A 12,332-nucleotide genomic window follows, 5' to 3' on the forward strand; every position below is an offset into this window, starting at 1 on the left:
CGAAGCTTCAGCAGATAGTCAGATTCTCAGAGAGACATCCTAGCCAGCCAGGCTCTCTTTGGGAATCAGATTAAAGTTAGCCAAGCTCAGCGGCCACTGAGCGGTATTTTGAGACTTGCCCACTTCATTCTTTTTCAGCTGAAAGCAAAAGGGATCCACAATGAACTGCATTTAGCTGAATAACTTCTCTGGCTGAATGCAGACATAATTATTTCCGATACTTATCTGGATAAGGTTTCGCCAGATAACACAGGGGCAATTCTGGGGCAGCGTTAAATTAGCCGGATAAGTTATCCAGCTTACTCCGATATTCAGAGTTAGCCAGGTAAGTCAGCTGGCTACCTCTGGTTGTGCCATAAAGTTATCTGGCTCTCTTTAAGACTGCCAAGCATATTCAGAGGTCCCTCCACCCCACTGAAATCCTGACAAGGTTAGACAGATAGGTTTATCCAGCTAACTTTGCGGGCCACCCAGCAGATGAATATTGCCTCCATACTTACCCGATTTCAAAACTGCTTTTCCCTCTGCCTTCTAAAACGCACAGATTCATGGCCACAGCACTCTAGAACTGAAAGTAAGCATACTGCATTTCCTGCTTTTCTCCCTTCCCGTGGTATCTGTTCCATCTGTGACTAGGACGTGCCCGGTAAGGGAATCAGAGCGCACGACATTCGATCTAACACTAAGAGTAAACTCCATGCAGCCAGTCAAACTCTTAAACATGTACTGTCACAGTTCTGCCCTTCAACACTGCTAGCAGAGCGCATATTTAAAAAACAGTCCCTAGGAAATGGCTTACAGATCCTCTGTAATAGAATATAGGCATGTTCACATTTGGAAACTGTGTGGCCCTTTTCTTTAAAATCCCACCTTCAGTCAGATGCAAATTATTCCTGGGGGTTTTTCTCTCCTCTAAGCAAAACTCACCGAGACTTGGTATCTCACATCCCCAGTCCACACTGCTTCTCCCCCAACGACACATGGGATGTCTTCAGTTTTACCCTTCACATCCCGCAGCGCCTGGGTGAGATTTACAAGAAAAATAAGAAAGCAACCAGTAATCGCGCAGGGATCAGTGCATCTGGAGCCATGCTTTTAACCTACCAAGAAAACCAGGGCGCCCTAAATTTGCTTTAGAACTGGGGCGGAAAGCTGCGCACAGCTGCACAAGCAGAAATTCAAAAGATGATCCTAAGTGTGTTCACCCAAACCAGGCAACGGACAGCATCGCAAATGGCTGTACACTATGCCAACTTGTAAGCAGACTAGAATCTCTAAATTTTGAGATTACTATAGCAATCCCTGACACACTCCCTCCACACAAACATAGTGCTATTTTATAGTTTTATACATCCTTAGGCATTATTTACCATACTCTGGTGACGACAGCATGTCAGGCACTCCACTTCCTTACCAATAGCATGCAAGCCCTCTTTATGGTATGTCAGGATGTGCAATTCAGTCAGCAAGGGAAGTGCTCATTGACACTGTTCCTGGCATCTTCTAGCCCATAAATACATAGCCAACCAAGATTTTAAAGGTCATTTTTAATTTTTTAGGGTATACAGCATAAGGTGACATTTAATCTTACCTGTATATTTTCCTTTCCTTGAGTCCTGCTAGACCAGTCTTGACGCATGGGGATTTCCCCCTCCACAGCTGCCAGAGACAGAGAACATGCCTTCTTTACTTTCTCAGGAAATCATGTCAGGTATAAGGGAGGTGTGGCCTTAGGCAGTTGCCAGCAGCTTTCTGACAGAACAAGAGAAACAACTGCTCTACACAAATTAATATTAAGGTGAAAAGAGCAAGAGAGAGAGATCCCGATTCTCACTCCATGTCTTCATTTGTTTCACTGGTATCTATATATCTGTGCAATGAAAAAACATGTACCTCTTTTTTACATTTAACCCAGTTCTTTCCCTTTCCTCCTCTTTTCTTTTTTGAAAAGGAGGGCATAGCTTGGGTCTTTACTGCTATACCTATAGGAGATAGGAAATGGATAGGACAGGAGAGAAGATGAATATTCTCTATGCCATGCTAGGACTCACAGCATCTTGTTCCCAATCGGGCTTTTCTAGCAGGACTCAAGGAAAGGAAATTTAGCAGGTAAGATTAAATTTCACCTTCCTTATCATCCTACTAGACCACTCATTATCAGGACCGGTGGAAGCATTATCAATACTAATTAATACTAAGGTGAAAAGAGCTAGAGAGATTCTTTCTGTCATTAAGGGACAGAGCTTTGAGGGCGGCCATGGGCAGGGGAAAGCGAGAGCGCAGTCCCTGGCTACACGAGGTCGAGCTTTCTGCATGTGGGCCAATCACAGAGGTCTGCCTGGTCCAGGTGCAGGGAGCGCTACCTTCTGAATTACAGAACAGCTCCCCTGTCAGGAAAATGTGGAAATTACCTCTTGGGGGCAGTTGCCCCACCAAGGACTCATCACCGAAGGAACCTTTTCTCCCCCCGGCATGCACGGGCCTGACCAGGAACCTTCCATAGATTCCGGGGGGACAGCATGTACCGCCCGAGTAGCTACTGCACCTCTTGAAGGGCCGTTCCCTGCCCTCAGGAGGCTCGACGGACCCAAGAAAAACCCTACTTGTTCCAGGCTTCTGCGTGGCGAAACATGCCTGATGTGTTCATTACACAAACCAAAAGCTTTTTAAGGCCCCCCCCCTCCCCCACTGAGAGGGCTTCCCTGCACCCACTGCAGACCGAGCACGCCACTCGTGTTTACTGGAACACTTCTGAAGGAGGGGAGGGTCTCCGTGTCAGACATGCCGGCACCCGGGTTTCACGCGTGTGCTGCTTCTGCTGCTGTGCCTGCAGGAGGCTCTAGCCTGGGTGGAATAGTTACTCACACACACTATGCAAGAGATCCTGCACTATCCCCCACACGCTGCCACGGTTCTCCCTGCACCCATGCGGCTCTTCCACCCTGCCACGGTTAAAGATTCATTCTGCCGCGGGCCCTTTGAAGACAGCCTTGGCTGCCTCCCCCCACCACAGACAGGTGTACCCTCGCAGCCCTGATAAGCTCTCTTTGCCTCCGCGGCCCGAGGGGGGTGGGTGGGGGAGGGCTCCTGTGGATCCTGTCTCCTGCCTGAGACCCGCCATGGGGGGCATATACTCCCCACCTCCGCAACCCTGCTTTATCCTCTCTTCATCTAGCGCCTCCTGCTCGCTCCCCTCCCCCCCCCTTTTTACGTTTTGTGGCAAACAACGCCAGCATTGGTGGGGGGGGGGGGGGTGGGGAGGAGAGGCAGAGAGGTCGCACAAACCATAAAAGGGAGGGGGGGCTACTCAGCAAATCCCTAAGGGAAATGGGAGTGTGCCCGAGGGGAGCTCAACCAGGAGAGAAATACAAATCAATCTACTCTCCGGGAGCAAGCTATCCCCTGGGGGAAAACGGCCCCCGGGAGACTGCCGGCCCAGGAGCCAGCAAGCTCAGCCAGGCCAAGGCCCAGCCAAGACTCTGGGAGCAGTTGGGAATACTGGCAACTGCCAAAGGCCGCACCTGTCGTATACGTGATCTGACGTCAGAAGGGAGAAAGAAAGAAAGGGTGTGTTCTCCACACACACACACACACACCCCCGGCAGCTGTGGAGACGGAAATTCCCATCCATAGTGACCGCTCCAGCAGGATGGTAAGGATTGCTTTCCAGTCAACCTCATTGAAGTGCTTCTGTAGATTATTTAAGGATGAATCCAGCAGCGGTCAAAAAAAAAAATAAATTCTGAATGGAGGCTTGCAGAATATGACCAGGCTTATTTCTATTTTAAAGCAGAGTCCAAAACAAAAGTCACTTTAAATAAATACATGGGGGCCTTGTCTGTGCAACGTATAGAATTTTGCTTCAGAAACATGGATGCACCTACCTTTATAAGTGCTTCTCGTTCTGGACTGTCACGTTTAAACTCTAAAACAGGTTCATTTGTTACTTCTGCTGTCAAACAATGGTGCCATCTCAATCTGGAAAGCAGGAAAAAGTCCAAAGCAGAATGAAGGCACATTACCTAGCATTTTTACTACCTCTGAAGTACGGTCAAAAATGCCATTTCACTTAAAATCTGCAGGTGCTTTGATGGTATATCAATTTGTTTTGAGCTTCAAATAAAGTCAACATTTTTTTTTCTCTTACAGACATTTGCCAGTAGTCTTAACTAGTGCCAAAAACACACTGGTTAAAAATCAACTCAGTTAACGTGAGATGCCTCAATTGTGAACAAGTTCCAACAGGTCAAACAGCATCAGGGATTGCCACATGTTTTAAAGAATCAAAAGTACTTCATAAAAAAATCAAGATCTGTCCAATTATCTTTGCAGGGCAGGGGCCAGAAATACTAATAATAATTCTCCCACTTTGTGTCTATTTGTGATTATATATAAAACATAATGCTTAGTATTTATGACCCTCTTGTTAACAAGATTTAATTTTTATCTATCAACCTTTCTCTTTAAAGTTCATGGATCAGTGAGGAAAATATTGAACTTTTTCAAGCAGTCACAAAGTAGAAAACAATTAAACATCTCAAAAAAATTGATCTGTATAGCAATAACTCTTCTCCTACATGCGGATCCTTTCTCCCCAAAGTACTGACTTGTACAACCGAGGAAAGGCTACAATTAGGTTCTCACCTGCTGTTTTTCCTTGAATCCTGACAGACCAGTCCAGACAAGTGGGTTTGTCCCTCCTACCAGCAGATGGAGGCAGAGGGCAAATTTTTGGACTTGATACTGCCCCCCTATATAATGTGGTGCAACAGTCTGTTTTCCAAGCTGATGCACAAGTTCCCCTCATAAGCCAAGGAAAACTTGACATTTCTTAGGACAAAAAACAACAAACTAATTCAGAATAACCATCACAAAAGTCAATTTGAGCTTTAATTCCACTCTTCTCCTTCCCTCAGGACACTTCTTGTAGAGGGTACTTGTATTCAGCATCCCGACCTTGAGGGGGCATCTTCCCTGGTAGGAAATTGCTGGCACAATCATAGGATCATAGATTTCCACCCATTGCTTATTAAAGACGTCGGCTTAGGTGGCATATTAGGATGGTAGGCCAAGCATGACAGTGGCCATAGACATGGTAACGGATGGCTGAGCCAATGCTAAGCATGGTTTCTGGCACAGGTAGGACCCCACCAAGCCAGATGCAAGGTGCCCCAGCCGATGGAGGGCTGGTGTTGCTGAAGCCAGGGAAGCCCTAAGATAACGGGGATGACTGTCCTGGGGAGCACGAAGGTGGTGAGGATCTCGTTGTGGAGAAGACCCATCCGCATTGTAACGGACAGTGTCCCTTCGGGGACTCGGCCTGGAAGAGGCTCCCCATAGAGTAAAGAAACGGTGAGAGCATTCTCCAAATTAGTGATGGGCTTACCATACTGGCGGACCAACGCCTTCTCAAATACGTTTCCGCCTGCTCAGAGTGTGGATTGAGGACTGGCCTAAGGTCAGACAAACAGATCCCAGCATCTGTGGAAATGGTGGGATCTGGACTAGGGTTCCCTTTCCTATCAACCTTAGGCATGGAAGTTTCACGACCTCTCAGGACAATGATGGGCGAGGTGCCCCTGGCCTCCGCTTCTCTTCTTAAGAGAGCCTCGAATGACCCAATTGCATGAGTTCCTCTGAGGGATCAGGGGAAGATGCCAAGGGATGCTGGAAGCGAGAAGCCAGGAGGATGGGCCGCTGGGAGACCTTACATTCCTGCATTCGCTCTTGAAATCGCAGGTCTACCCGGATAGTCAAGGCAATTAGTGCAGAAGGTCACGACCAGCTGGCTCATCTTGGATCCAACCAGACAACCCCTGCCAGACGATGGCTGTCTGGCTATTTTTGCCCCAACAGGGCACTGTCAGGAACCAGGTGTTGGGGGGGGGGGGGGCGGAATTGAGTGGCAATGATTCCTGGCCCTGAAAAAAAAATTTTTTTGAACTTGACAATGGTGCACTCTGGGGAGGAGCGGTAGGTTCAGCCCTGCAGGGCCTTTGGAGTTTGATTGGGAGGTAGGTTGGGGCCAGGTTTGGGGCTGTAGGCCCATGATATGAGGATGGTTTTGTTTTGTTTTGTTTTAATAGCTTAAGCGCAACTTAACCAACTTTCCAAACTTTGTTAAAACCTTGGTTATTTAAACAGCCATATCACTAGCCTTCTTGGGATTCTGAATAATTGACATACTTATTCATGCTCCTAAGGACTGCTATGGTACTCCTATGAATTTCATGATTTGAATTGATCTGTTTTTGTGATTATTTGTATTTTTTATGTTTGTTTTATTTGTCCATTGCCTACAGTACTGCTTTAGACAATTTATAAATTCGAAGATAAAAATAAGGCCAAATATATTTAGACCTGCTCTGAAGCAGGTCTAAAGTTAGCCGACTAACAGTTACAGTGGAAAATTGGCAAAGTTAGCCAGATCTCTTTGTGATGCCCCGAACATCCCCAGAACACTCCCTTTTTTATTCGGCTATAACTTAGCTGGGTAACAGTCAATGCCCTAAAGCTTGCCATTTAGACGGATAACTGAAATTATCCGTCTAAATGTTTTCTATCTACTCCAATATGCAGAGAAGGAAAAATCAGCACAGACACTGCCAAGAACAAAACCTGGGATGCGAATACGGTACTACAAGCCACGTATCGAAAACATGGATCTCTCCAGCCCCGCAAAGTGGCCGTTCGCTCCTGAATAGTGGCGGCGGGCGATAGCCCCGAGGCAGAGCCCAGGGACGCAGAAAAGCGAGACTACAAATCCACGGCCGAGGAGCCGCAAAACTCACCCCGTCCACGAGCGGACCAGGACCTTCCTGAGCAGCAGCATTTCCTGCCGCCGGCCGCCCCTTCCTCGGTAAGATCACTGCCGCGCCGCCCCTGTATCCTTCCCCCGCCGCCGGCTGCCCACACCACCTAAAATATCGCGGCTTCCCCGCAGCTTCCCAGCGTCACAAGTAAGCCTGCACCCGATTGGTCGCCCTTCGGGGCTGCCGAGCAGCCCTTGAGAACGCGCTCTTCCGATTGGCTGCCTCTGTTTGCTTCCCCGCCCGAGCTGCGTTTTTTTTCAGCTCAAATTTCGGTAAACTTGATCCTGGAAATTTAGCCTGCGTAGCTCTGGAAGAAACCCGAGGATCATCCTATTTTTTTTTTTATTAACCAATATTAATGTCTAGAAAAAGCTAGGAATACATTTATCGTGCTGGTACGCGTTTGAAGATGCCAGCCTTTAGGCCCCCTGCCTCGGGTAGTGACGGGGATCCTAGAGAGGGGATGGAAGGTCTGCAACTTCTTAGTAGGAAATAGAAAAAAAAAAAAACAAACAAGTTAGACGACATGATTTACAACATCTGGCAAACTACAAGGGAGAAAAGGTGCTAGAGAAATTGCTCCACTTGAAATATCCTCCCAGATCCTAATTTCTATCGCCCTAGTTCTGCGATTTCACGCAGCCTCTCTTCCCCTCACGTTGCCGAAATTCAGAGCGGCATCGATATCTGAAATCCATTCTGATCAAACAGAAAAAGACTAGGCAGGTATGAAAAAGCTGGACACTTACAGGAAGACATTTGAAGAATTCAAGAATTATTTATGTAAATGTATTTTTGCCTAGCTGTGTGATGAGGATTGGAGGGTGAGAGGGAGGCTGCTGCTCATCTTTATCTGCACCATTTCAAAGCAGTGTGTGCAAAATGACTGGTAAGGCAAGCAAGCTGTCACCAGAGGCTGACCCGTCTTAACCTTACATTTTAGCCTTGTCTGACCCGGTGAGATCGTGCAGGCTTGCTCGGCTGCCCTTGGGTCTGTTTGTGCAACCTTGACAGGGGAGGGGTTGTTTTTTTTTGGCAGATTAGGAGACGCTGCAGAGTGACTGGAGCCCAGGGTGCAGACACTAACCCATGCGGCACAGTCTCTCCCGACCCTCCCCCTCCAGTGTTCCTGTTTGTGCTGTTTCTGGGGTGGAGCTCTCTGCACCACTCCGAAAGCAGCAGAAAAAACTTCTGCCCAATCAGAAGCTGTAGCAGAACAAACCCCCTTTAGGTTGAGTCTTACTGGCCCCACAAGTTAGCACAGGTTTCATTACAGATCTTAAGAACCGAGCTCTTACTTTGAGAGTTTTGCAGGATGCCATTAGGATGCAAATCATACTATAAAGGTCTACACTTCCCCTCACTGAGGGTCAGGGGGGGATTGCAGGAAAATATCAGCCCGGGGAATTTTTTTTTTAAACCGGCCCACCGGATAACTGACTTCCTCATGCACTTGCTCTACAGCGCATGCATCAACAGCTTCCAAAAGCATGCCAAGTCGACTCCGGAACCTGGCAGAATTAAGCCCAAATATCTCCAAAATAAATTTCACATTTTTCCCTAAAGAACTAAGAAATAGAGCATACTTCAAAACCAGCAGCAAGCAAAGCTGTAGCCCCTATTTGATCCATGCAAATCGATTGGGCGCCCCCCAAGTCTGCTATCTTGTATATATACACAAACATACATACATACATACATTCTTAAACACACATCCTGGCCTGGCCAACAAAGCAGCTCTTGAACCAGTGCAAGTAAGGAGGCAACGGTACTGCCAACATCAGAGAGACACAGATGCTCAGTCACACAGATTTATTGATTGCAGAAATTTTATTGGCACATATACACTAACATAGACAAAGGCACACACACTTTCTCAGAAACTTTGTCACAAACACACAGATAAATCCACACAGAGCAAGAATGTGGGTGTGTATCTGTGTCAGAGAAAGAAACACAAACACTCTTAAACACAAAATATATGTATAGGTATGACAGACCCACATACATTCTAACACTACTGTTGTTATGTGCCACATATGTACTCATATGAGTGCCACCACTTCAGCACAGCCACATCATAGTTTAAAGTTTTGTTTACTGCCAACCCTTTCTCAGTTTTCAGTAGCCTTTCCCCTTTCCTATCCACAGAGCTCAGTCCAGTCACCTCAGACAGAAGCCTTTCCAACACTGCACAGGTACTTCTTCCTGGCTCACTCCCCTTCCTGTGCCTGTAGCTTGCATCCACTTCACCACCCTCCCACCACTCCAATGCATTCCCATTGACCTGGCACTACACAATCTGCTGCTTTTATGATTCCCCAGGCTCGGCTCAGCTTACTTACTTCAGGGAAAGGGGACTAGAAGTGATCCATACTTTTCCTTGGGCCTATAGAAAGAAAAAATTAAGCCCTGTCCAAGATTAGGGAAAGCCACTAACCCAAAGCAGCGCCACTCCAGATGGGAATCCTGCTTTCTCTTGTGGAGCCAATGCAGCCAGGAGTAACAGATTTTACATGAAAAATAACATTCAAAATACAGTCTTCTAAGCTAAAAATATTAACTACAATATGTATATTATTTACATGCACTGCTATGGTACCAACCAGAAAACTGCAAAAAATACTATCTGCAACCATATTTTATTAGGCGTCTTGTAAAGGGTGTTGGGTGAGAGCTCAGCCATCAGAAAGCTTTTAAGTAAGCAATTACAATATAGTAAACCTCCCATATGAAAACAGCACTAACTGACAGTATTCAATAACAGCCCTACCTATGAAAAGGCAACATTATAAATATTACACCAGACACTAAAACACTCCTATTAAGAAAACAGAACAAGCAAAGCTGTTGTAGATCCCTACACAGAAACTATACATTAGAAGAATACTTCACCTCGAAACATGCAGAACACGGACAGACTCTCACCAAATACAAAATAAAGAGATGACAAAGTATTGACACTGAACTGTCAGTATAAATAGAAACATGCAGACAAAAACTGAACTTGAAACCACAACAAGCCAGACACTGTTTTCAGTAAAACAGTGGAAAAATAGAAGTATCACCATTCCTCATTAAACATCAAATAGTATCAAGAAATATAAAGCATCAATCATAACAGTAAAACCAAACTCATAAAAAGAATATTTCAAAACAGCTGATGAAAACATCCAATGATTACAACATATAACATTGTTTTCTTAATTTCCCCAACATCAATAAAATCTTTCAAAATGGCAGATACATCAAACATCCATTAATTAAAATTAAGCTACAATAAATCCCCTGTTCGCCATTCCTGGGAACCTGAGATTGTCGAGGATTAGTCAAGTGGTGGTAGGTACGCACAAGCTCTCTCCTCTCTCTAACACATGTTCATTTTCACACAAACTCCCTTATATTCTCTCTAACACTCATGCTCTCTCATATAGATGCTCCCTGGCTCACACGATCACTCTCACAGACAAGCTTATTGTGTCATATACTCTCTCATGCTCTTGCTCACTTGTGCTTTCTTATATACATGCTTACTGGCTCACTCTTGCTCTCACTAGCTCACTTGCTCTTTTACACTCACACACAGGCCCACCAACTTAATTAGTCCTCTTGCTCACACACATGCGCACTGGTTCACATATTCTTGCTCACATACATGCTCTGGAAACCACAAGGTCAACTGTATTATGCAGTGCAACAGTGGAAAAAGAGAAACATCATCACTGCTCACAAATCATCAAGCAGTAAAATCAAGAGATATAAATCATTCATAATATTAAAACCATAATAAAAAGAATAAATGTCAGAACAGGCCACAAACAACTAATAATTTAAAAAAGTCAAATTTGTTCTAATATTTTCCAAATACCATTAAAATATTTCAAAACAGCAGACACATGAAATAACACCCCAAAATTAAAAATAGGATTAAAAAAAATCTCCAGCTCTCCATACCATAAAATAAAGAAATACAGGGATCTTTTGATTTCCACTCACCCACAGATTGTTGAGGATTTGGGGGAAGGGGGAGCCACACAATCTTTATCCTCTGTCTCTTCCCTTCACACACACACAGGCATTCTTTCTTTCATATACAGACAGGTGCTCACTCACGCATACATTCATGCAGGCATGCTCTCAAACACACATGCAGGTGCTCTCTCATACACACACTGGCACTCTCCCCTCATCGGGGCCGGTGCTAGCTTTTTTGCTGCCCTGTGCAAACAATTACTGTGCTAGCCCCCTCCCCAGCCCATCTCCCTCTATAACGTAAGCTTTAAAATCTGACATTCCTCCCTACCCAGGTCTACCCTTTCCCTCTCTGGAACCCGTCAAGGGTATCACAGGCCCATCCACACACGCACACACAATTAAAACTTATGCAGTTATTAAACTCCTAGCGAAAATCCTAGCAGGAAGAATGAACACTTCCCTAACTAGTCTTATTCACCAAGACCAGGCTGGCTTCATGCCGGGCCGGCTAGCTGGGGACAATATACGGAAATTGATTAACATGATGTGGTGGTCCCATGATCAAAAGGTTGAATCTCTTTTTCTCTCTATAGATGCTGAAAAAGCTTTCGACTTGGTTCATTGGCCATTTCTTTTCAGTGTTCTCCGCAAGATGGGCTTCGGCCGGAGCTTTTGCACTTGGATCACGAGTTTATATACCAATCCCCAAGCTTGTCTCAAAATCAATGGAGGGTACTCAGACCGATTTTCAGTAGGCCGTGGTACTAGACAGGGATGCCCCTTCTCACCTCTACTCTTTGCACTTTTCTTAGAGCCACTGGTGGTCACTATCAGGGCTGATTCGGCAATCTCAGGCTTTTCTTTTGCACAACAAGAATTCAAAATCACCCTCTTTGCCGATGATATCATGTTCTCTCTGACCAACCCACATACCGCTCTGAATGCTATTGAAGGGGATATCCAGGCGTTCAGCACAGTGTCGGGCTTTAAGGTAAATTGGGAAAAATCCGAGATTTTAAATTGAACCTGTGGTCCTGCCCACGTTGCCAGATTGAAATCACAACATCCGTTCCGTTGGGCTTCCAAGCACATCAAATACTTGGGGATTCGTATATTTATTTATTTATTTATTTATCAGTTTTTTATACCGACCTTCATAGTAAATTTACCATATCAGATCGGTTTACAATTTAACAAGGGAAAAACTAGAGTACAGATTCACGTAAACGAAAGATAACAATAAGTAGGAATAAGTCAAAGTTACAATCAACAGGGGGAGAGAACTTGGATGCTTGTAACAAGCTGGAAAGAAGATAGGCCGGTAAAAAATTTTACCGTAGAGTGTACAAGTTAAAAACTTAAGGACGGTGCTTTAACCTGAATGTCTCAGAGTCCATTTATTTTTTCTTTGAGAAACGGAGTGCCAGACCGGGTAGGAATGAAGGCCAACTAGTGATTGTCTGGTGGTTCAGGGAAGGCTTGTTGAAAGAGCCAGGTTTTAAGACTTTTTCCGAAAGATAAAAGGCATGGCTCCAGTCTGAGGTT

The 12,332-nt window shown here is 45.3% G+C and overlaps 1 protein-coding gene across 2 annotated transcripts in view; it reads right to left on the reverse strand.

The window, feature by feature from the left end:
• The window catches only part of ALDH4A1 (aldehyde dehydrogenase 4 family member A1), a 46,746-nt gene extending 39,799 nt beyond the window's left edge, over positions 1–6,947 (reverse strand). For both annotated transcript variants that reach the window (XM_029579338.1, XM_029579339.1), the window contains exons 1-3: positions 6,792–6,947; positions 3,885–3,978; positions 928–1,020 (exon numbers count right to left, since the gene is read on the reverse strand). In XM_029579338.1, the coding sequence (XP_029435198.1) occupies positions 928–1,020; positions 3,885–3,978; positions 6,792–6,832 (228 nt within the window). In that variant the 5' untranslated portion in view covers positions 6,833–6,947. The remainder of the gene's footprint in view (positions 1–927; positions 1,021–3,884; positions 3,979–6,791) is intronic.
• Between the last annotated feature and the right edge of the window lie 5,385 nt (positions 6,948–12,332).

Source organism: Rhinatrema bivittatum, chromosome 15 (assembly GCF_901001135.1).
Source record: "Rhinatrema bivittatum chromosome 15, aRhiBiv1.1, whole genome shotgun sequence".
In the NCBI taxonomy this organism is placed as follows: domain Eukaryota; kingdom Metazoa; phylum Chordata; class Amphibia; order Gymnophiona; family Rhinatrematidae; genus Rhinatrema; species Rhinatrema bivittatum.